The sequence below is a fragment of the Cololabis saira genome, chromosome 18, assembly GCF_033807715.1.
Source record: "Cololabis saira isolate AMF1-May2022 chromosome 18, fColSai1.1, whole genome shotgun sequence".
Classification (NCBI taxonomy): Eukaryota; Metazoa; Chordata; class Actinopteri; order Beloniformes; family Belonidae; genus Cololabis; species Cololabis saira.
This window is the reverse complement of record NC_084604.1, coordinates 29,286,975-29,312,530: the sequence shown is the minus strand read 5'-3', so window position 1 is coordinate 29,312,530 and position 25,556 is coordinate 29,286,975. Positions and strand designations below refer to the sequence as shown.

General features: G+C 37.0%; 2 protein-coding genes across 6 annotated transcripts in view; both read right to left on the bottom strand.

The window, feature by feature from the left end:
- The window catches only part of LOC133418571 (A-kinase anchor protein 7-like), a 56,665-nt gene extending 45,651 nt beyond the window's left edge, over positions 1 to 11,014 (bottom strand). For 2 of the 4 annotated variants that reach the window (XM_061707332.1, XM_061707333.1), the window contains exons 1-10: positions 10,313 to 11,014; positions 9,636 to 9,855; positions 9,172 to 9,333; positions 8,855 to 9,009; positions 8,556 to 8,692; positions 6,155 to 6,315; positions 3,486 to 3,598; positions 2,915 to 2,961; positions 2,394 to 2,494; positions 2,045 to 2,109 (exon numbers count right to left, since the gene is read on the bottom strand). In XM_061707332.1, coding sequence (XP_061563316.1) covers positions 2,045 to 2,109; positions 2,394 to 2,494; positions 2,915 to 2,961; positions 3,486 to 3,598; positions 6,155 to 6,315; positions 8,556 to 8,692; positions 8,855 to 9,009; positions 9,172 to 9,333; positions 9,636 to 9,855; positions 10,313 to 10,486 — 1,335 coding nt within the window. In that variant the 5' untranslated portion in view covers positions 10,487 to 11,014. The remainder of the gene's footprint in view (positions 1 to 2,044; positions 2,110 to 2,393; positions 2,495 to 2,914; positions 2,962 to 3,485; positions 3,599 to 6,154; positions 6,316 to 8,555; positions 8,693 to 8,854; positions 9,010 to 9,171; positions 9,334 to 9,635; positions 9,856 to 10,312) is intronic. The other 2 variants (XM_061707330.1, XM_061707331.1) reach the window with 1 other exon arrangement.
- Positions 11,015 to 12,376: 1,362 nt separating this feature from the next.
- On the bottom strand, positions 12,377 to 19,896 carry LOC133418514 (uncharacterized). Of its 2 annotated transcripts, XM_061707239.1 has the most exons (11): positions 19,634 to 19,896; positions 19,296 to 19,364; positions 18,718 to 18,839; positions 16,756 to 16,816; positions 16,489 to 16,641; positions 16,145 to 16,237; positions 15,536 to 15,601; positions 14,027 to 14,086; positions 13,739 to 13,825; positions 13,360 to 13,569; positions 12,377 to 13,180 (listed from the first exon to the last, which is right to left on the bottom strand). In XM_061707239.1, exons 1-11 carry the CDS (start codon positions 19,725 to 19,727, stop codon positions 12,921 to 12,923), a joined length of 1,275 nt encoding a protein of 424 aa, XP_061563223.1. In that variant the 5' UTR covers positions 19,728 to 19,896; the 3' UTR covers positions 12,377 to 12,920. The 2 variants fall into 2 exon arrangements, with proteins under 2 accessions (XP_061563223.1, XP_061563224.1); XM_061707240.1 differs by lacking the exon at positions 16,145 to 16,237 and having other exon boundaries at positions 19,634 to 19,868.
- Between the last annotated feature and the right edge of the window lie 5,660 nt (positions 19,897 to 25,556).

Genomic DNA, 25,556 nt, shown 5'->3' with positions numbered 1-25,556 from the left:
AAACGCAGGGTACACAGCGCACGACAATATCAGAGAAATGGATGCAACGCTCTGTTATAAATATTCATGTATTGTTTTAGGGAAACACTTGAGAAAAACACAAGCTTGTGATGGTGACAAGTGTGAGGTAAACACCCCCCTCTTCTGTCTGTCACCCCCCCCCCAAACACACACACACAGATACAGCATTTATTTGTCTCTCTCAGACGAGCCAGTGACAGCCTAGCTCCGATGACAGCTCTCTTTCACCCATACACACCCGCGCACACACAGCAATTAGTGTACTTGACAGAGAGACTAAGAGTCTATGTTAACGCGTTTTTACTCCACCAGTACGGCTTATGTGCACATCAGCATGTGACAGTCAGTGCAATGGGCACGCTGATCTGATTTAACTTCATGGTGACAGTTTCGATTCAATCATTTTTTTCTGATGTATGAAATATCAAACACAACTACTTTTTTTAAAGTATTGTTTTCAAACCCACATAAATTTATATTCATCTACTAACAATTAATCTGTGTTCTTCGAACAGTTTACAATTAAAAGTCAAAATCATGAATCTGTGCATGAGGTAAAAACAAAGTTAAAATATAGTCTTTCCAGTTCTTTCAACTATATCAGATATTGCTTAGAGCAGATCTTACCAACTTCTTCTCAGAGTTTATGCAAACTTATGCCACACACAGACTGATTTTTGAATGGGGATCAAAGCAATGAGGGAGGTTAAATTAATTTGGCTGGTTTTTGCAAAGTATGTTTACAGAATTTCTGTGCTTGCCTAAAACATGACATTAATATCCTTTTTTGACTAGAGCTGGCTTAAAAATCCTTGATAGGCGGGTGACGAGCGGCGCCTGCTCAAACAGTAATAAAGTCCATTTGTTTCATCGGTGGACAGAACGGATTGATACATTACACATGTGCACTAATCCTCCAAAAGCCTTTCCTCCTCTAGCATAAAATGCCTTTTAGTGCCAACCATAAATAAAACCAAGCATTCACAACATTAACAACACAACAATTATTTTCACCTGCTATGTAAAGACCTCAAAAATATATTTATGGTACAAACTTAATACTGAGCAACATTTTAGAGTACATCTAACAGATCAATATCAAACTGTACCAAACAAACAAATAACGACAACCATGAAATTAAAAAAAGAGATAACTACAGCACAGCAAAGTTTGCGAAGAGTTGGCAAGACAGAAGTAGGAAAGCAAGAGAGCTTTAGTAATAGTTTGCTTCTCCATAAAGCTTCTAATGTTTCATGAGGTTAATTAATGATGTTTAAAATAAAATAAAATAATAATAATAATAAATCAGTAACCTCACACCTTTGTTTCTCTGGGAGACCCATCCTCAGCTGAGTGATATATATATATATATATATATATATATATATATATATATACATATACATATACATATACATACACATACACACATAATATATTTACGAAAACCAGTAATGGTAAATGACTGCATTTATATTGTACTTTTCTAGTACTGTTGACCACCCAAAGCACTTTTACACAACAAGCCAACTTTACTGTTCACATACATTCTTACAGTCTAGCTTTTAGTCCTCGCAGAACTTCTTTTTCCTGTTTTTGACAGTGAACGCCAGGTTCACATGTGTGACAGGTCAAGGACTTAACCAGCCTTTTTACTTTATACAGGATACCGTACATCTATTCATCCCTTCTCTCACTTCTCTCTTTATGTAGACACTGCCTGTCTACATGAGGAGACACACTGCATCAATGAGTTACATCATCGTTCTGTCTGAGTGTCTGTTGCTGTATGTCAAAAAAGCACAGGAAAAGAAGAAAAACTTCACCTTCAGGCTGTAAAGTAATGACGAGCATACTACAGATGTGTTCAAAGGTTAGGCAGTCTTATTGCCCAACAGATTTCATTGCAATGCCGAACACAGAAAAAAAATAAAAGAAAGGCAGCATGAAAGCTGACAAGAACATGAATGACACAAAGAAATATAGCCAAAAAGTATGTTGATTAAATAACTGTTAACTCACTTCTTGTGTGAAAAGCAGATAACCAGGTTTGTCCCTTTCCAACAATGAACTTATCCAAGATTTACCTATTCAAATTTACAACACAGACACACACTACCATAAAACTTTGGTGCTGGGTATCAAAAATACATCAAATATAAGCAATATAAAACAAATTCAAGGGGGTTTCACAGGACTGATTGATGTGAGCAAGGTTTGCCTTCAGATATGGAAACATGCACCACATTAGCTCGTATGTGAGCCGACAGCGCCCTCTAGTGGCTCCATATTATACCCCAGAACCACAGACGTGCTGCTCTGAATACCAGCTCAATACATCAAGCGTAACTGTGTGTGTGTGTGAACAAACCTAGTTGTAGTGAAGTCTCAGTGTGGTAATACCCGTCTTGTTGCTTCTTTTTCAACATAGAACAAAGATCCACCCGCTCCACCATCTGGTTTCCAAAAAATCTGAGTGTTGAAGAGAGAAAAACAGTGAGGGTGCTGGGAGAAAGTATGCACAAGAGAGTGATGCTGCAGATTATAGAAGCAGACATCAGCAGTTATAGGCTTTATAAGTCTTACTAGTAAGACTTATCTAGTAAGACTTATAAATCTAGACACAATGATGAATATATGAATTTTCTAACTTAAAATCAGAAGTGTTAATCTGAAAGAAAAATCTTATTACACTAAGAATTTTCTGTTTTCTTGGATTGAGACATTGATTCCATCTACATGTAAGGTAAAAACTAGTCAGTATAGTGGTTAACTACATAGATGTATAGTATAAAGTTTCACATCATTTACTGATGATACCAAACCATTACAACATAAGTAAAATACAATTTTCACAAGTAATTGTCAGTAAATACAAAACCGTGTACTTACTTGTTGGTATACTCTGAATAAAGTGCTGGGTCCACGCGCTTTATACCCTGACAGAGACAAAGGCAAAATCCTGTTTTTGTTAAGTGCATCAAACTTTTAAATGTCACACAAAACCTCTTGTTCAATGGAAATAAACACGCAGACTGGGGGAATGCATGAACAAAACACAGCAGGCGCCTGGGAGGAAGAGGCTGCATCTAGTGTCAGGAGGGCAAAAGATAGATGCCATCCTTCCTCCGCCTCTCCCATCCTGATTAGAGCTCATATCTACTTCTTCCTGCTTTACATCTTGACCTACTTTATTTGCATTCAATCACAGACTTCCGTGCATAACCGTCTTCCCTGCTCAGATAAGTTTCACTTCTCCGGTAACTTCACCCTCTGATGCCGTCTCACTGTCATAGGGAGACTATAAATTATTCTGCTGGTTGTTCTAACATGAGCAATAAATGTGCTTCTAACTAGTGGATGATGTATTTTGCAGCACCTGGGAGGAAGGTGTTATGTGTGTGTGTGTGTGTGTGTGTGTGTGTGTGTGTGTGTGTGTGTGTGTGTGTGTGTGTGTTTTTACCTGAGAACGTAGTTTTGATGCTCTGGACAGTTTCATAATGGTGAGGTGGGGCTCGAAGCCACGAGAGTCTCCTTGTAGAAGACCTTGCTCCTCAAACGAACTCCGCAACAGCCCTGCAGCAGCACACATGCATGATATTTCAGTTAACTTCATATTCTTTAAGTAGCAAAATCCCGTACAGGGAGGCAGCAGTTCACATACAGGACTGTATCAGAAAATTAGAATATTGTGATAAAGTTCTTTATTTTCTCTATTTTTCTGTAAAAACCAAAATGTCATACATTCTGGATTCATTACAAATCAACTAAAATATATTGCAAGCCTTTTATTATTGTAATATTGCTGATTATAGCTTACATCTTAAGATTAAGATTCCCAGAATATTAAAATTTTTTGAGATAGGATATTTGAGTTTTCTTAAGCTGTAAGCCATGATCAGCAATATTAAAATAATAAAAGGCTTGCAATATTTCAGTTGATTTATAATGAATCCAGAATGTATGACATTTTTGATTTTGTAATTGCATTACAGAAAATCACAATATTCTACTTTTCTGAGACAGTCCTGTAGAGGTTCACGCTGTGATGTGCACCTCTAGTGGGACATGGTCGTATTACAACACAGGCCAGACTGTCCAGGTATTTTTAGTAGGTCTTTTGTCAAACGGTAGGTCTATATGCCCCCATGTGGCCAGAAGTGGTATTGCCACATAGCATGACTTTCATGTATAAAGCAGCTGCAAAATTAAGATTTAGAAAAAAGAATTGAAACAAAACATCATATAAACAAATAAAACAGAAAACAATGGACATCAAGTATGAATAGAAAACACAGCATGTATCAACACCTTCTTGGTGCTCCAATCAACCATCTGGAATCAGAATCATGTTTATTTGGCCAGGTCAGGTCAGACAAGACATGGAATTTTACTCGCTTATTTTGGCTCACTCTACAGTAAATAGGTAATAGACAAATGACAGCTCTTATTAACATACTGTATATACAATTTTTAAAAAGTGAATGGTGCAGCAGTCCATTTTACAGATTAAAATAAAAAAATAAAATAAAAACAAATTACATAAAATGAATCAGCACAATAGACAGAAAACCTTAAAAGAACAGATATAACTATTTAAATTATTATTATTATTCATTGTGTAGGGGGTGCATGATAGCTCGGGGAGCTCCTTAAAATTTTCGGTGTACTCATGAAAATGTGTATAATGACAATAAAGTTCTATTCTCCATAAACAGGCAGAGACTAGCACACCAGCTGAAGGTTTAGTGGGAAGCTACAGGGATATTTTTAGAGAAGGAACTCTGCAGGGAGAGAAAGGTTAGTATATAATCGATAGTCGTGGTGGAGAGAGCAGACAAGATGATGATATGGTCTAACTTCCTCCCTTACTTTTTCTTTGTTTGATGCAGTTGCTACTCGTAATCTTTCTGCATAACTAGTTTGACTCAAAAGAAGGAAACAGCTCCAGAAAGATGCTGCTAAAATCCTGCATGTTTAAATGGCCCACCTCCAAAGCCTTACAAGGAGCGTTAATCCCCATGAAGACCTCTGTCTTACTGCCAGAACGTTGGTTGTAGTTCTCATATCAAGTTTTAATATTAAGTCTCTACATGCTGCACTTCAATTCCACTAATTTCCTTCACGTCAAAATATGTAACGACATTATTACTAGGAAGTATTTACAGTAAAATAACTATTCATTAAATACCACTCAAGTAACAAGCTTCTAGTATTAATGACATTCAACAGTAAATGGATAAACTAGAGATATTTCTGTATTTTAATATGCAAAAGATGTGTAATAATGTTAACTAATATTTTGTTAATAAAAGCTCCTTTGACCTTTTTGAAATCTGATTGACTTATTTTATAGAAATGTAAATAGAAATGTAAATGTTATACGTCATCATAAAAGAAGCCAAACACACCACCATTACCATGGTCTGATCACTCCTTTTTTATGGCCAACCATTAAAAAGAAAAAACAACATGTCATTCTAACTAAAAAGTTTATGAAGTCTTTTCCAAATAATTTCAAATTAAGCACTAATCTCTCCACAAACTGTTGCCAAAGGAGCAACCTAAAAACAAAGACCCAAAACTATGAGCTAGGAGCATTTCCACACGTGCTGGTGACGTAAGAAGTCAAATACACCGATCACATGCTAAAGGTACACACGCACATGCAAACTGGTGATAAAAAATACAATTTATTTAGTGATTTAGAGTCAAGGGATGTGGTCGCTGTGTATGACACAGTAGTGCAGGTGCTTCACTCTTAAACAACTAAGATCATACTTGGAAAACATAATCGAAATATAACTTAAAACACTATTTCAAATAATTCCTTCCAGTAAGAAACCAATAAGCCCCACCAATACAAATAATTTCATAAAAATCCCTCCCTGGATCTTTGGGTCCCTGGATTATAAAGATTTGAACTTTAAATAACAGTGAGCTCAGCCAACTTAATAACAGAAAAATATAATTATTTTACTTTTGATCTTCCTATAACTATCTAATCTTGTATGTTTCATGTGGAATCCCTCATTACAACACTAAATAAATAAACTTAAAATACAGCAAAACATTTTACAACCTGTATACCTGAGTGACCAACCTGGACAAGCGTTGCCGGCGGTTACTGACCTGCCAAGCTGTCCAATGTGTCTCTCTGTTGTCCGCTGGCCATTCCGACAAACACCACCTCCTTCCTGAAGTGACTGATCCCTGAGAATGGCAGCTCCAGGTCCCGCCCCCGCAGCAGCTCAGCCACTGACGGCTCAGCCCGAGTCAGCGCATCTGCCGCCCTGAAAAGGGCATATACACACACATGGATATGAACAACACACACGTCAGCTCATGACTTAATCCTCCTCCCTCGCCCTCCCAGTCATGTTACGTAATGAGAGAATCAGGTGACCGCTAAACACAAAATCATCATCTTCGTGTACATTACGGATCATTATCATCATCACAAAACAAGGCTTATGTGTACTACTATTCTACAAACCATGATTTTAGTATTTCTTGCACTGAGATTAAGACTTCCACAAATTGAATTGAACACACAAAAGTCAAACACTTAAGGTGGAAACATACCACACAGCAGTAATTGTTGTATTAAAATGCAAAATCCAGAAAGAGATGAGGATTAATTTGCATTGATAGATAATTAAATCCAGATATAAACACACAGGCACAAGTTCTGTAAATCTGGAGTAACAGTAATTATAATCTGTAGTTCATGTCTGCAGCCTTGTGTATGGCTCAATTACTGCTTCACACAATGCTGAAGCTTGTGACATGAAAACTTATGGATTGAAGTACTGTTGTACTGGACTACAACCGTAAATGAAGAAAAAAAAAGAAAAAAAAAGAGATTGTCACCTCTATTTTGTTGTAAACAGTATTAACCCAAATATTTCATGTTTTATCTTCCAAACTCATTTCATTTGTCAATAGACATTCATTTATACATTTCAAACCTCGTACACATACCAAAAAAAGTTAGGATGCAGGTCACTTAAGGCTAGTAATGACACAAAAAAAATTCAAAAATAAAATAAAAATAAGAAAACAATAAATTACTTCAAGCCTATGATTATAGCAAGGATTTGGTTCAAACCCAGAAAAATAAAAAGCTGAGTTATTAGAACAAATATATGCAACTTTTTGCATGAATTTGCATAAATGTATGCATACTTTTTTCACATTTGTCATGAATTGTAAATGATAAATATGGTTAAAAAAAAACAACATTCCTCACTCAGCTAATGGAAGGGATTTGCATCCATTTCCCTGTACAGCGCATGATGTCATTAAACTCGACTAGAGGCAGCACTTTTTCTGAGCTCTGAGAAATTTGATGGAACATTTACAACTTGTTTTCATTAGATGTTCTACACACATTACAAAGGCACGGCTGAGGGACAAGAGGGTGCAGGTACTGAACTGGCTGGCTTGCCATCCTGACCTGATGAAAAACGTGGAGAAAATCACGAAACAAAAAAAAGCAACCATGGGGAGGACATACAGCTTCAGACCTTGACTTGTTTGAAGATAGAATGAGACAAAACAACACTTCATTGCTATTCAATGCCAGAATCGCTTTAAAAAGTTGTGAAAAGGGAACCATTACTGGTCCAACTTTCTTTTTCTTACTTTGCATGCTTGAAATCCCGAGCTGTACAGACAAATTGAAATTGGCTGTAATTAAATCAAAGTTAGTGTAAAGGGAAGAACCACTGCAGTTTTTACTTAAATTTTCCATACATTCAATTTTTTTTTAAATTTGTGGTTATATATATATATATATATATATATATATATATATACATATACATATACATACATATATATGTATGTCAAACAAAGTGTTTGTCCAGCCAGAAACAGCCTGTGTGTGTATTTGTGAGCTGCAATGATGGAATCTGGTTGATCGCACTTCAACTTATTCAACAATAATAATTATTTAATAAACATGTTTTGCCAGTTATAGCTACCTAATTTTCTGCAGTGAAGAAGAACCGTATTACAGTCCTGTGATATAACTTAACTTATAATGTTTTCAATTTCCTATTTTTCCCCAAAAAATGTTGGAATGAATGATTGTATGATGTTTGTACTTAATTTGTCAAGAACTGGAAGTCATTTTAAAAACATTTGTAGTGCAATAATATGTGTATAAATATTATAAAGCATAAACCAACAAAAGACACCAGAAAGGAAAAAAAACACACGGGTTTGATCAGCGTCTGTGGACTCAACTAGATGGGCAAAAGGGCGTTCTTTAGAAGGGTTTTCACTCGTCTAGTGTTTTGATGATGATGGTGGAATTATGTTAAACACAATCAACCAAAGTATTTCGCAAATGTTCACCTGAGTTGTAATCTGGTGACTGCAATATATGATGTACAGTATCAATTTTACATAATTTCTGTTTTCATCAACTCAGCCCAACTGGTGTCTTGTAGATGGGTGAATTCTCACACTCAAAAAGAACAATTCCCATCATGTGTGATGCGTAAATGTGTGCGGGTTGACTCACAGGTCTATTTGCTCCTGGTTGGCGAGATGGGTGACGAGCAGCGTGATGTGAAGAGTCGGGACAGGGAGCATGGCTTTGGCCAATCGAGGCTCCTGCTGAAGCACAGCTTCCTGAACCTCAGACACAGCTGAGCTTATCTGCCATTGTACAAATTTGCTTTCAGTTATTGGCAGCGGGAAGTAAATCATCTACACGTTCTCTCAGTGATGCATCGAGAAAACTAATCTAGGAAAAAGCTCAAATAGATTAGAAAATTGAGAGGGTTCTGCAGTTTGGTAGAATAACTAACTGTTCTGTACCTGAGTGTTAGTGATGGGGATGGAGACAAAGTAGTTGGGTCTTTGGCTCTCTTTTTTCTTCTTTTTCTTCTCTCCATCTTCCTCACCATCCACTTGGGCTCCGCTGTCTCCTCTTTTCCTCTTTCTCTTTTTGTTCGTTGACTCTGGGTTAGGGACTATGAAGGACACATAAATCACATTTAAAACACCTGTTAAATGACACCATCAAAGAATCCAGTTAAACTTTCTCGATGTATAAATCTGAAATGATAATCTATAAATGACAAAAGCTCAAGAACATTAAACATATAATCAGAGAAAACAGAATATATCCATACATCCCAGTTCTTTCCACGTGGTGGGGCTAGTCAGTGCAAAAGGGAGCTCTGACATTAAATTATCAGAAATATCAGATGACTTGAGCTTTTTCTTCTTCAGCTTCCTCTTTTTCCTCCTCATCTGCCCCTTTGATAGTTTCTCATTTGATGCTGTGGCTTCTTCTGAGAATGAACAGATCAGAAACGCAGATTATATGTGAGAACACACACCTCTTGTGTCAGACATGTGCACGCATATTCACCAGAAAACTAAACAACAAAAATTGTGCATTTTAGAAATGTCTTTACTCTTTAAAATATCTAACTGTATGAAAATAAACAATTCAAAATTTCAAAACAATAAATAATATGTGCATGAATATGATGAAGCAGCATAAGCCAGCTACTGTATTTATAAATCGCCAAACTGGCTGCATGGAAATGTCCTTGAAAGGGCTATAATGGGCAAATAAATGTGATCATACCTCCTTGGATGTCCATGCTGGTGGCATCCACCTGCTCTGAGGTAGTAATGTCCTCCTGTTGGCCTTTACTCTCATGCTCAACCAAACTCCCACCACCACCACCTTCCTCGTCTTCATCTTCATCATCTAACCCCACAGAAATGGCCTCTCTCTCACAGGAGACCCTTGACGACTGCATATCACCTATTTTGTGCAGTTGGAAAGAGGTCTGTGCTGTGGCCTAAAACAGAGATATACAGGACTGTCTCAGAAAATTTGAATATTTTGATAAAGTTATTTATTTTCTATAATGCAATTAAAAAAGCAAAAATGTCATACATTCTGGATTCATTACAAATCAACTGCAATATTGCAAGCCTTTTATTATTTTAATATTGTTGATTTTGGCTTACAGTTTAAGATTAGGATTCCCAGAATATTCAATTTTTTTGAGATAGGATATTTGAGTTTTCTTAAGCTGTAAGCCATGATCAGCAATATTAAAATAATAAAAGGCTTGCAATATTTCAGTTGATTTGTAATGAATCCAGAATGTATCACATTTTTGTTTTTGTAATTGCATTACAGAAAAATCACAATATTCTAATTTTCTGAGACAGTCCTTTAATATAAAGTTGTAATCAGTTCCCCGTATCCTTTGTTTTTATTTCTTCATCTTAAGGCTGATCTTTCCTTACCTGATGTCTGGCCCAGTGTGCAGATGGTTTAAATGATCTGACTTTCCCACAGTGATCTGTAGTTGTAGAATACAGCTTCCAAAACGGCAATTCATTGACGGATTTTATACTTTGTACACAAAAGCCTTTCGGACACCAAAACCTAAGATTTACCAAGACTCGGCCGGCGATCATGACACACAATTGTGGCAAATTTCAGAAAAAAAAAAAAAAAAAAACTAAAATAACAGCTTAAATTAACACCTGGCGAGCACAGGCACAACAGCTGAAAACTAAACGAGACAAAAGAGGGAAAAAAACCACTGACTTTCACCTAACTTTACAATCATGAAGTTATTAACGCCACGTTTCTGATTCTGTTTAGCACCTGTTGAAATGAATTAAGCTGCCATGCTGCACATCTGTTGCTACTCAGCTACCTGCTGCAAACGAGGACTCAAGCTACTTGTTAACCAAACAAGCAATTTTGACATAACTTGCCATTATATTGTTGCTTCATAACTTTATTGGCAGTGGCAATTTACAGAAAATGATTCCGACTAAAGACCAAAACAAAACATTTTAACAGGACCGCTAACTGGTGGTACTAACCGGAAGTCGCTACTGCTGTTTTGTAAACACTGCCAGACTTCCGGTCGAGACCTTCAAAGTAAAATATGTTCTTAAGTTTTAAAATAAAAGCATGTTGTAAAAACACCTCATTGTACCTAATTCACATTCACAGCCACCCTTAACTCTATGGAGGATTTTTTGTGCCAAAATTAAATAAATAAATACATAATTAATTAATTAAAATGGGAATTAAATATATCATTAATTAATTAAATGTGTCATTAATTAAAATTAGAATGAAATATGTCATTAATTAAAATACAATTCATTTTAAGTAAAAATATATATTTATTATTTAAGCATTTAATTAATTAATGACACATTTAATTAATGATTTCGTGTTGTGTGTGAATCATGAAATGTAAAACTGCATTGAATTAATTAATGACACATTTAATTAATGATTTCGTGTTGCTGAATCATGAAATGAAAAAATCCTCCATATAACTCAAACCTTTTTCTTTTTGGGTAATTTACCGGTAACTCACTTTGCCAGTGTCCTCCATCCTCGTGAGTATTTTTACATTAAGGTAAGGTAGACTTTGTTCATCCCCGGGGGGAAATTCATTTGTCACAGCCGCACGACACAGAACAGAAATAAACAGGACAGACGAATAATAAATAAATTACATAAAAATCCTAGAAAGACTGTACTCTGCTTGCTGAATTAAATAACACTGTTAAAAAAAAGGATATAAAAACAGTAAAAGTGCAGTGGTTTAGTGCTTTTTTTTGCAGTACTGTCATGCAACTGTCACTAGATAATGACAGCAACAACAACACCAGTAAAAAAATACATGGAACTGTTAAAAAGTCTGACTGACATTGGGATAAATTATTAATTAAACTGAAAACGTAACCTGAATTTCCTAAAAGGACAAGGTAATCTGAAGAGGGGAGGATAAATTGTAAGTCTGCTATTAGAAGTTTCCAAAAGTACATTTATCACGTTAAAAAGTATATGTGAGCTCCAACTGTCAATCACAGCACCTACACTGCCAGCTAACGTATTTATAGAACAGAGTAGACAAGGGAGGCGTCCGGTTGCCATGGTAACAAGCGTGCGTATGGACGCCCATGGCTCAATATTCCTCCATTAACATTGTACTGATCCATTGTAAACCCTGAATTATTCATACAATTTAAATAGTAATATTTCAAAAATTACAAAACATTTAAAAAAGCTGAATCCAATGTTAAGAGTTTAGAGTCTTGTGAGTAGTTTAAAGTTTGAACGGTGTCTGCAGCTGTTATTATATTTCAATATGTTTTGGGTATCCTAAAATATCTTAAAAAGTTTAAGGATTTGAAGGAGCAGAAGTCATGGCATAAGAGAGCTGAATGAGCTGTGATCCTATTAAGGGCAGTAGTTCAGCCTAAGCAGTAGTGTTTTCATGAAACAGCATCAGTCAGAATTTAGTAGAGCAATCAATGTTGTCACCCTGAAATGGATCAGAGTTCTTTACATTGGCTTTATTTATTTGATTTAAAAATACAACAAAACAAAAAAAATTTCAACACAAATGATTAACTAGAATATACTTTACAGGACACAGCCATGACATGCTTGTAGAAATTAAAAAACAAATCAGTGGACTTGTGATTTTTAACCATCTAAATAACAATCATAGCTGATGACATACTCAGTTACACTGAAGCAACAAAGACATATTTGCAGTTTTATTTTTTTCATCTGTACAATGTAATGTTTTATTTTGATATACTGTAAGACAACCTGCATGCACAAAAATACTACACGTACTGGTATGAATACATAATAATTCTATTTAACAACATTTAACTTCAACAAGCTCACAATTATCAAACTGTTCTTGCCGATAAAGACAACTAAAGATTTCCTCAAATTTATTTTCCTTTTATAGACTGACATGATGCTACTACCCACCGGGTCTATCAAGACCTAAAACCTCTCAAAAGAGACAAAGGGGACATAAAACCACCTGCTTGTTTCTCATCATGAGGTCCGGTGTTACTGTCACCACATGCTACAGTTTTTTTTATCACCACTGGTGGAAACGTTCGATGAACTGGTGTCTCTGTACCTGCGTAATTCTTGTCTCATCTTGGAGACAGCATCCTGGTTTTGGGGGCATGGTATTAATCCTTTCACCATTTCATGGTAGAAAACATTGACATGCACCACAACATTAGGGAAATCACCATAGCTTCTCGCAGAGGGACAGGGTTTGGCTTCACGACTGTGGTGCATCAAAACCAAAATGACAGGTTTATCATCTGTGGAGAACAAAAAAAAAAAAGAGCAGAGGGAATTTTTGCACTTTTCCTTTAAATGCCCAACATTATTACAATGTTTTCAAATCACAAACTGCAAACAGTCAAAAAATCAGATTAGTAATGTTTGTTAATGTGCATAAATGACGAAAAATACACAAACAACACTGTCTTTCACTAACCTCTGACTGTCTTCATAGCTGCTTCTATGTCCGTCCCGGGACGTGAAACAATAGGACAGAAGACGATGATGACCTTGAAATCCTCACTGCTTTGTCTTTCTTCAACTTCGACCAAATTCAACTCCTGATCTGAACCCATTATATCATTCAGTAGCTGAACGTGGGCTCCAAACGTTTGAGCAGTGACCAACATCTTGTATTTCACTGATGCTACAAAAAAAAAAGTTACAGACATAAAGGCAAACACCTTAAAAAAGGAGAATTAACCACACAGTGGAAATGAGACATCAAGGATTTATGGTTGTTAATATATTAATTTATGGTCCTTCGGTGACAGGATTTGAATAAAATAACAGAAAATAGTAGAGTGGATTGGTACCTTGTGCTTTGTGTGGACGGCCGTGAGTGTGATCACCAGAGGGCAGTCTGCTGCTGTTGCTATAGGCCCTTGTTGCTTTTGGAGAGTCTGAAAGAAATATTGAGTGATACCAACTATTAAACTGCATAATCCTCTATTTATATAGATAAATATGCATGTTAACCTATTTCAAAGTGAAAAAAACTTGGTTTTATTTATAATTCCACTGATACAGTAAAAAATAGGTTAACGGTGAGACAGGTATAATTGTTTTTCATGAGCGTTAAAAAGGAAAAGATAGATAGATACCTTCTAGAGTTCGAAGTTGAGTGGCTTCAGTTTCATCTTTACGGTGATTTACTAAACTAACTAATGTGGAAAAAAGAGGAAAAAAATAAGGCACAGACACATTGAAACATTAAAAAAAGAAAAAAAAAGTAAAACGTATGTAGACCTTTCCTGATTATGCATAATCTAGAATAGATCATACTGACATGAGATGTAAGTGTTCACCCTGCAGCATAAGGACACGACATGGAATATATATTTCTAAATGTAAAGGTAAATGGTCCAAATTTTCCCAGAACTTTCTAGAAAGCCTTGCCTGATGAAGGGATCAAGTACAGGATCTTTGCTTTGAGGCTACAGGCGGACAAAGTTTTTTTTGTGACATGATCATATTATTATAGAGACGAGGGATCAGGCGCATCAGTTCATGTTCCGGGTCTCTGCAAAGCGCCTAGAGACAACTTATGTTGTAATAGACGCTATATAAATAAAATTGAATGGAATTTCATCAATTCTGTCTTCACTCAAAACCACGCAAACTGTGCAATCCTAAGAGCTTTAAGTGATTTTGGAGCACTGACATTGTGAAGTGGAAACAGAAAGAAAAACAACAAAATTTAACAGGAAACAGATTTCCCAAGAAATCCATAATTTTGATTTAGTTTTTTTTTTGTCATTTTTAATAATATATTCTGAAGATTTCCTCTTGGTACTCCAGCAGCCTCCAATCCAAACACACGTGTTAGCTTTACAGGTGAGTCTAAATCGCCTATGGGAGTAGGTGGTTGTGTGTCTTTCTATGTCTCTGAGTGAACCTGTAATGGACTGGTTACTAGGGATGGGCAGTATGGACTAAAAAATGTATCACGATAATTTCTGGCATAAAAAAAATACCAATTCAACTCCACCTTTGTAACTATAAATCTATCTCGCTCTCAGATCCGCCATGTTTGTTACACAAAAACGTCATCAACGGGAATTTATCCTTTTTTCTTTCTTTCTTTCTTTCTTTCTTTCTTTCTTTCTTTCTTTCTTTCTTTCTTTCTTTCTTTCTTTCTTTCTTTCTTTCTTTCTTTCTTTCTTTCAGGCTCATTTCCTTCCTTCGTTTTTCCCTTCCTTCCTTTTTTCCCTTCCTTCCTCCTTTCTTTGTTTTCTCCCTTCCTTCTCCCCTTTCCTTCCTTCCTTCCTTCTTTTTTCCCTTCCTTCCTTCTTTCCTCCTGCTCTCTCCTTCCTTCCTTCCTTCCTTCCTTCCTTCCTTCCTTCCTTCCTTCCTTCCTTCCTTCCTTCCTTCCTTCCTTCCTTCCTTCCTTCCTTCCTTCCTTCCTTCCTTCCTTCCTTCCTTCCTTCCTTCCTTCCTTCCTTCACGTACGTTGTGCATGGATTTAACGCAGAACCATAAATCAGCTTTACACAAAAACGTCATCAACGGGAATTTATCGTTTTTACCGCGAGATGACAAATTCTTATCGTGAGGAATTTTTTTGACGGTTTATCGTGAACGGTAAAATATCACCCATTCCTACTGGTTACCTGTCTTCTCTTTACTCCACTTGTTATCTGCTGGCGGCTGGGTGAGGCTACAGCCTCCCTGAGATGCTGAAAAGGATGAAAAATGTGTAGATATGAAAGAATGAATAACAGCGGTATACAGTACACACTTGCAGCTGTATGTAGCATTAATGTTGCGAAAACGTCACCAAAACAATTTTAATAAGGGAACCAGGGTTGAAAGATGGTTCTTATTTTGTAAAAACCAAATGATTATTTAATTATGATCAGCTTTTGACTTCCAAGGTTTCTTAACCTTATAATGCCAGATGCATCATACATGATGATAGATGAATTTCTGAGTACCGCCCCCATAATCAAAAAAGGAAAGCAAAAAGTTTTGAGAAAGCAAAAAAATTCTCAAAAAAAAAAAAAGAATAAAACAATCAAATAAAACAAATTACATCAACGTATCTAATGTAGTCGTAATTATAAGAAAAAATGATTCTTAGGAAATTATCAAATACAAAATTTCAATATATATATATATATATATATTATAATTAACACCTCAAATAAAAAAGTTTAGATTTTTTTCTTCTGTGTGGGTTATTTCATGTGCCAGGCATTAAAGGGTTAAAAACACTCAACTATGCTCCATCTGTGTATATCCTGTCTCCCTTCTGACCGGGTTCGTGTAAAGCTGCATGATCCATTCACAGAATTGATCCTTGATGCTTTCAGCTGCTTTGGCATAAAAATAAATAAAAAATAAAAAAGACAGCTAAATGAAATCTGAGATTCAAATTTGTTTCTATAAATATATAAATGCTCCACTCAGATTTGAATTCCTCATTTCACAGTGACTAAAGGAGAGAATATTAAAGCGTACCTATGGATTAGAGATCTATGAATGAGTATATGCTAAAGTTATAATATAAAACATCATATTTATAGCTTTATACTTTGTTAATAAAATTAATCCTCCTTCTGACCTTTGCAAAGTTCCGGGCTCGACTGAGCTCTGCTGATGTTCTCCAGCATACCAATGTGAGCTACAAGGAAACTCTGCACATTATCCACTTGAGCCTTTATGTCCTTCAGCACATGGAGGTAGTCAACCAAGATCCCATTGCTACTCAGCGCATCTAAATTGAGAGATGGATTATTAGAACAAATGTCCAAAAATATTCAGAGAAAAAAAAAACCAATGTATTCATCTAGTGGAGAGTGAAAGTAATCACGGGCGAGTCTGTACAAACCCCTGAGAGAGTCATCTGGGATGAAACCTCGAAGGTCCTCCAGGAGCACGTCAACCGGTTTCTATGCAAATGAAACAAAAACAAACATAATGTAAGGTTGCTCTCTTGGTTCAATGATACACCAGCCTTGCTTGTTATATTCCAGGGCTGTGGGTAAGGAACAGCACAGGGACACCTTCTTCGTCAAGAACACTTTATTGTTCAACTCGTAGCATTCCTTTTTGTTTGGCTTATAACTGAATTTTATGTATTTTATTAGTATGGTTTAATTTATTGTTATCTTGTTAATTCTTATTATTTTAAACGACTTATTTTTCAATTATTTTATTATGTACTTATTCTTTTATATTAACTTTTTAGGTTTATTTTAATGTTGTTTTTACTTGTTCATATCTTAACTCCCAGTGCCTTGTGTCACAGTTTGGTTATTTAGTCCCTGTTTTATTTTGAAACTTGTGTCTCTCTTGTGTTTCAGTTCTGTTTTGACTTCCCTGGTTCCCATCTGCCCTGATTGTCTGCACCTGTGTCTCGTCAACCCTTCTGTGTATAGCCTATCTGTGCTGTGTCCCAATTCAGGGGCTGCGTCCTTCTGAGGAAGCGGTCTTCGTAGGCCATGCCTTCGAAGACCGCGAAGGCCATACCGAAGGCTGGACGGACGCTAGTGAAATGAGACGGTCTAGCCTGTGGGGGATTTCCTGGTTGCGTCACCAGCTGTTCCCGCCCTTGTATAAGTATAATTGTATTATTATTATAATACAATTATATATATATTGTATTATTATAATACAATTATATATATATATTGTATTATTATAATATATATATATATATATATATATATATATATATATATATATATATATATTTTATATATATATAATTATTATTATAATTGTAAAAGTATAATTTTCTCCGCTTCTCCCACTTCCCGCTTCTCTGTCCGCCATTGTTAAATATTTTTCTGACTGTGCGCAATGAATCTTGGGATATGGTGGGCCGCGGAGGATACAACCGATGGATCCTTCAAACAGCGGGAAAAGAAGGCTGCATTTGAAGAAGCCTTCGAAATGGGACAGCCTTCGGCGCGCCACTGTGACGTAATCGGCCTTCAAATCCAGCCCTCGAAGGAAGCAGCCCCTGAATTGGGACACAGCTCTGGTCTTGTCTTTCCCTTACTCCCTGCTGGTCTGTACTGTTTCATCCCTCCATGTTTCTGGTCTGTCACGTTCATATTCTGGTTTTTGGATCCTGCTCAGGAGCGCTTTTTGTTAATAAATCACTATTTTTGGACCTCCTGCCTCCTGGTCTCCTGCATCTGGGTCCTATCAACCCCACTGTGTGACATCATGGGGATCTTCCACACCGGGGACTTTGCCTAATTGTCCTGTGGGGTCGTTGTTGCGGTCGTTGTGGGGAGTCCTGCACTGCAGCCTTGGCTGTGGTGTGGACGCCAGCCGGCCCTGATCTGGGTGATTACCCCGCGGTGATGCCCTCATTGGTCTTTGGTGGGGGGGCTCCTGGTGTGGATAGATCCCCAAGATATTGTTTCTCAGCTCAGCGTCAACCCATGTATTTACTTATTTATGTTTTTTATTTTTATGATGTTCGTGATTATAACCATGAGTGCGTGAGTTTTTCTATGTTAAATGTTGATTTTATTATGTAAAGCCCTATGAAAAGTGCTATATAAATAGTTTGATTTGATGATATCTACACCCAACCTGTAATCATGACCTTAAAGGTAGAGTGGACCCTATCAAATAACACCTCAATAAATGAATGATTAATATCTCAAAACATAAATGTAAATGACAGTAAATTAACTCAACCTATGTACAGTAACTATATCTTTTAAGTACTTCACAAAAATAAATCTTATCTTACAATAAAATAACCCTGATGAGAACTCTGACATATAACACAATATCAGATGAAGTGAAAATATCTCTGTTTGTCACTAACCCGTCTGTGAATGATCCCAAGGATGCTCTTCCTGAGCTGGAAGTTCTTCAGTCCAGGAAACAGCTCGGACAGGTCCTGTCGACTGAGCGCCTGCAGCTCCGGGTCAGTGTGGATTCCTGCGCCTGAAAACAGCGGTGTCACTGCATTAAACCCACTAAACACCGCGTAGCTGCGTGCGTCCATTTGTCTGCACATAAAACTGCACATAGAGAATGGACCTTGGACCAACACCAGGACGTGGCCCTTATGGCTCTTTACAGAGGAAAATCCCACATCTGCCACCGGCAAGATTCAATCGGCTACTGAGGAATTACTAATCTTAGTATAATGCAAATATATTAAAGAACCATATATGTGTACTATTGAGCATTAACATGTGTTTCAGAGAGCAGGAGATATGATGACTAGTTGCCTATAAGTATTGTAATGGTGCAAAAAGTCAAACTTCAGAGGCATGTTATCCTAATCTTTATTGGAATGTACATCCAAGTTTAGGTATTCGTTAACCACACTTCATAAATATGTCTTTAGCGCAGTTTAAACACCCCTGATTTAGTTTGGAAATAAACGTCACTTACCTTCCAGCTCAGCTGCGGCTTTGGAGTTAAAGCGTCGTATTTCCTTCAGTAAAACAGACATGACTCCACCTGCAAAAACACGATAATAAACGACAAACAGAGCTCAAATAATCTGTCGTTTCTGTTCTTGGGATTTAATAGTTTTTTACCGGATTAAACAACAAATATGTGGAAACAACCGAGCCCAAAAGGGCGAGAGGAGATGAAGAGTACATTTCTAAGTCATGGGACTTGAAGTAAAATAATGCGGTTAAGTAAAACAGCAACAACGAAATATAAATATAAATATTCCCCGAGAGCCTATAGAGTAGGTTACTAATTAAAAACAGAAAACATACGTTTTACTTTCAGTCTACCTTGTAAGTGTTGCGCCGCTTCGAGAGAATAGACAAGTTTACGCGCCAAAACACGGGCGCTGCCATTCGTCTGCATAGATGCGGGTCATTTCCGGTGGGAGTGATTTGCGCATCGTTTACCGGTGTAAACACAGCGGCGTGGACACAAAACCTAAAGCAAAGACTCGCTGCTCGTGAGCTTTTAATGTCGACAACTATGTCTTTGTCATGGGAACACGGTTCTACTACTCTGACTGGAGATGGCGTTACTCTCACCACCAGAATTCAGTGCAGAACCGGGATGATAACGTGATGACAGCAGCAGAACTGACAGCTGATCTGCTCCTACTTCCTGAAATCCGCAACGGACAAACTGAAAGTTTCTGAGGTTTATCAATATCTGCACAGAGACAAAGTCGGTTTTGTCATGTCATACAAACATGATCGTTTTGTTTATTTGAAAGCAAATGTCGAGCCTGGCCAGTGTTTTAACAAAGCGGGGCTTAAAGCTCGGGTGCTGTAACTGAAGCTGCAGCTGACTTCTCCATGGAGAAGTCAGACCTGCGTCATGTTCGTGTTGCTGGACCTGGAGATCGTTCCCATTCAGCTGGGATCTTATGGAAGGTAACAAGATTATTTGACATATATGTCTTCATTTTTGGTATCCAAACTACATCATAGTTTACTTGGCTTTTTTTTTCTCTAGGTAGAAAATGCTGTGAGACGGGAAAACCGGGCTTGCCTGCACTGACTGACAAGAGCTGGGTCTGAAAGAAATGCTGGTCAGAAGAAGATGAAGTGCGGGACTGTCTCAGAAAATTAGAATATTGTGATTTTCTCTAATGCAATTGTAAAAACAAAAATGTCATACATTCTGGATTCATTACAAATCAACTGAAATATTGCAAGTCTTTTATTATTTTAATATTGCTGATCATGGCTTACAGCTTAAGAAAACTAAAATATCCTATCTCAAAAAATTAGAATATTCTGGGAATCTTAATCTTAAACTGTAAGCCATAATAAGCAATATTAAAATAATAAAAGGCTTGCAATATTTCAGTTGATTTGTAATGAATCCAGAATGTTGACATTTTTTATTTATTTTTTTTAAATTGCATTACAGAAAATAAAGAACTTTATCACAATACACACACAACAGGAAGGATCTTTGCCAGCCGTCACCAACAGCATCTTCTACCACTCCAGAACCGGCACAGGAGGTGAAACTCTGTAGGACTCATGAGGAGTGGAGGACCAGCCCTGGGAATATTCTCCTGCAGCTCTGCCTCCCGCCATCACCCAACTTTCCACACATAGCCTACTCCCAAAAATTGATGATTTTGTTGAGGGAAGGTTACAGTTCTGCAGTAAATATGTCAGCATTTTAAAACCAAAATGAGCAGCCTTATTTAGGAACCAACAGGTGTTTGTACTGTGAAAATAAAGTTTGATGAAACTTAATTTAATTTCATTATTGCACTGAACTACATGAATTACATTTCTATTTATTTATGCACAACTGTAGAATATGCACACATTTGATTTATGTGCACAAATTCAATTAACAGTTCCCTTACCTCCATAGTAAAATACAAAAGCATCCCACACAATTACATCACTATAAAAACTATTCATATATAATATTAAAAAATACAATGCACACAGTATTTGTTGTTTATCTTTATTTAATGAACAACATCACTTGTGTAGCAGGCTCGGCCTCAGGTGACAGGTTTCAGGACCATCTAAAAAAAGGGGAAGAGAAAAACATGGAGCAAAATTAATGCAGAAAATCTCATTACACTTAAAACAAGAGTATTTACCAAAAAAATAACTTATTTGACAATCTTCACCTGTTTCAAGTACATTTTCATTTGAAATAAGTAGAAAAATCTGCCAGTGGGACAAGATTTATCTTCTCATTACAAGCAAAAAAATCTTGTTCCACTGGCAGATTTTTTCACACGCAGGCACGCACACACATACACACACGTCCCATCTCAAAACCATCAACTGCCTTATAAAAATACCAGTAGCAATGTTAGTGTATGACAACTTCTTCATAATTTACAGTACTGTCAGCTTCACAGCTAAAGTTGCTGAACTTACCTCAGATCCGTGTTTGTTTCTCCGGGGGAGGGAGCGGATCCGCCGGCTGAGTTTACTCCTTTCTGGCTGGGGAGAGCGATTATAAACCAACCACAACTCAGGGAATGGATTATCCTTTGTTGTTTTTTTGTCAACAAAGTGGTGTGAACAAACAAAAATGTTGCGCGGTGGTTTTTTAGATGTAAAGCCTCCAGCCCGGTCCGTGGCTTCAGAAAAAAAGTAAACAACAGAGCGCATGGACGTGTCTCTTTGAAGCTGGTTTGTGGTTGCAGCAGTCTCTATCCAACCATTCCTTCAGGTGCTCCCTCGAGTTCTTACATCCAACTGCCAAGACATGTCGTTCCCGAACCACTTTTTTTCTTAGAAATATCCATTTTGTCCCTCTTTGTCAGAGCAATGTTGCCACTGTTTTCAATGGAAAAACCCCAAAACGGAAGTGAACTACTTACAGGGGAGGAGTTTAGGAAGTAGAGCGGAAACGGCCGGTAAACTTGTCTATAGAAAGTGAAACTTAAAGAAAGAAACAGCTTTTGGTGACGTTTCGAACGATGATTGGTTGTCGTTTTATTCTTCTCGTGTTGCCTTTATCTTTTCTTCCAGACTTTTAACTGGTTTCTTTCCGTATCTTATGTAATATTTATGAGATTCAAAGTCATAATTGTGTTACTGATTTTTTTTTCCTGTGTATTTCTTTATTTTCTTTTTTCTTTTTTTGATTATTTGAGTGCACACGCGCGTAATAAAGAAAAATAAATAATACAGTTGGCGTAAAAATAAATAAATAAAAGCTTGTCTGCCAGTGTAAAATATAAAAATTAAAGTAATTTATGTTTGGTAGATTATTTGTTTGTTTTAATTCAGATCAGAATTGAACAAATGAAAAAAAATGGTTTGATATAAATAAACTATTATTAAATGTGGACAAAACAAAGTTGTGGTTGGAAATCATAAGGGGAACAGTGATTTAAAAGTCGGGATATAGGGTGTAAATATAGACAGTTAATGAAATGAAGTTTCTGGGTGTGATGATGGACCACGAGATCTGCTGGAAACCTCACATTCAACATTTCAAGTATCCAGAAGAATACTCTCCTCAGTAAAGCTAAATATCTATTGAATAACAAAGCATTACATTGTTTATTGCTCACTTATTTTGCCATATTTGAATTATTGTGTGGAAGTTTGGGGCAGCACCTACAAATCCTGACTCTGACTGTTGTGCACACTCCAGAAAAGATGCATCATATTGGTTCATAACTTAAGGCAGGTTTCCAGGAACACACTCAAACAGCTCAGCTGTATAAAGCCAGAAACAAGCAACTACCAGATAATAAACAGAAACTCTTTACTGATAGAGAGGGAGGTTGTGATTAAAGGGTAATGCCTGAAATTCAGAACCAGGAATGTTTGAACAATCATGAAGATAATGTGCACCTCAGTCAGTGGGGTGAAGGTCTGGAATAAACTCAGAACTGAAGCAAATTCCAAGGATGAGTTTGTTTAAGAAAAGGCTCTGACTGACGATTTTCATCAAGTACAGGGATGATGATCTGAGGTGAAGTTGAATGGGTGTCTCTGTAAATAAGATTGCATGAGTATGACTATATATTTTTAGGTGTGTGTGTGTTTGTGGATAAGTCACGTTGGATTGATAGGTACTTGGATCTCTTCCGCTTTTCCTGGTCTCTCTGTGTTGTGGTCTGGTTCCATGCTTGTTTGGGTTCGGGTTCCAGCAGTGCTCCACATTTGGTGCCTGGGTTGACTCACGGGTATGGCTGTCAGGGGTCTGTTTGCTTGTGTTGGTGTGGTGCCAGCTAACCAGGTCGGAGACGACCTGGTCATATTGGGGTGCTGGGTGGGGGCTGGTGGGGGAGACTGGACTGAATGTATATAGGAGTCCGAGTGTGAAGTTGGATGTGAATGTCTATGTATGTCAATTTAAAATGTTAAAATTTAGCATTAAAATAATATTAGATTACTTTCTGCATTACTTTATATGTAGATTTTTTTTTTTTTTTATAAATCCATAAGACTCGGAAAACTGGATGGATATCAGTGTAATTATGGAATATTGGAGAAGGGGTAGAATTAAATATGTTTTACTTCTTCCTGCCCCTTTTCAGACATGTTAAAATAGGATATGTGTGTTTTGTGTATTGTTATGCGTGTGCATGTGTATATAGACACATTGGGTATAGATGTGCGTATTGGTAGATGTATTTTTATAGATTTATTTATTTTGTGTAAATTCAGTTAAAATAAATTAATTTATTTATATACATTTATTTACAAGGGATTCTCTATGTTCAAAATGTGTGTGTATGCATGTGTGTGTATATATATATATATATAGATATAGATACATAGATTCATACTAGAGTTAATGTTGTTATACAATGGTTTTGACATAGGGAATAGGGAATATGCATTTGTGGGATGGGTATGTGGGTTGTGCCTATGAACAATTTGAAAAATCTTCTCTGCCAATGCCAAACAGTTTATTTTGCCATTGATTCTTATTTAATGTTTGGTGGATTGGATGATTTAAATTTGAAGAAATAACACAAATTGACAATTTAACAATTTATCCATTTAACAACCAGCAGCCTCAGCAACGTGTGGACGAACCGTACACAGCCACGACAGCCTGGCACCTCCTCCTCATGCTGGTCACCAGCCTGGTCTCACACTGCTGTTGGATGGACTCCCATTCTTCAACCAGCCTTTGTTGCAGGTCAGCCAACATGGTTGTGTTGGTCACTCTGGCATGAACTGTACGCCCAAGCTGATCCAACAGGTGTTCAGTTTGGTTGAGGTTAGGACTGGTGGCAGACCGCTCCATCCTCTCCACTCCCAAATTCTGTAGGTAGTATCTGATAGACCCCGCTCTGCAGGGGTGGGGTGCGTTGTCATCTTTAAGGATAGAGTTCGGTCCCAGACTGTGGAGATATGGGATTGCCACGATATCTCTCTGCATTGAGATTGACCCCAATGATGACGAGCCTCGTTTTTCCAGTGAGGGAGATGCCACCACACAGCATCACACTGCCTCCACCAAAAGATATTGCTCTATCGGTGCAGCAACCAGCATAATGTTCTCCACGTGTTCTGCACACTTTGTCAATACGCTCCTACTGCCGTTGACAGAATCTGGATTCATTGCTGAATATAATGTTCCTCCACATGTTCAAGATTTATTGCCAAGAAGCATTTTTACAACAAAGAAATGATCTACCAAATGCAAATTTCCTTACTTTTTGTGATAAATGTAGTTGTTTGCATGAAAGGTTTAACTTAAATGACTTAAATTATCGCTATAGATGTGGCAACTTTTATCAGGAACCAAAAAGATGAATAAAAGCATTTTAGAGTGAGTGACAGAACATTTTTTGTAACGGAAATTACATTTAGTACGAGGGGAAACATCAAATGGTGATTTTAAGTCTCTGAAAAGACTCTAAATGTAATTCAAGTTCAGCGATAGTTTGGATGGGGTTCCTGCTGAAAAAACTCACTTTGCGTATAAAAAAAACGTTTGTTCTGATTGTCTGTGTAAGTCGACTAAATAAATGTCAGTAGATGCTAAAGGAGCAGCGTTAATGGTCTCTGCCTCTAACACTGGTCTATTGTCATGAACGTCTAAGTACTGATCCACTTCTAAAGCAGACCATAAACTCCCCTCCTGTTAAATCTACTGCACCATTATTGGTCAGAACCAACATGGACATGCTGTTATGAAATGCAATACCAGTAGATGAATATTACAAATTAGAATTGATTTTAATATATTTGAACCAAAAAGGACTGAATTTGG

Excerpts from the sequence above, each read along its gene's own strand:
- LOC133418514 (XM_061707239.1), bottom strand. The coding sequence starts at position 19,727 with ATGCAGACGAATGGCAGCGCCCGTGTTTTGGCGCGTAAACTTGTCTAT. Across the intron at positions 19,365-19,633 it reads AGGTAGACTGAAAGTAAAAC|GTGGAGTCATGTCTGTTTTA; the intron begins GTATGTTTTCTG and ends GTGTTTTTGCAG. Across the intron at positions 16,238-16,488 it reads GAGCCCGGAACTTTGCAAAG|CTGAAAGCATCAAGGATCAA; the intron begins GTCAGAAGGAGG and ends ATGCCAAAGCAG.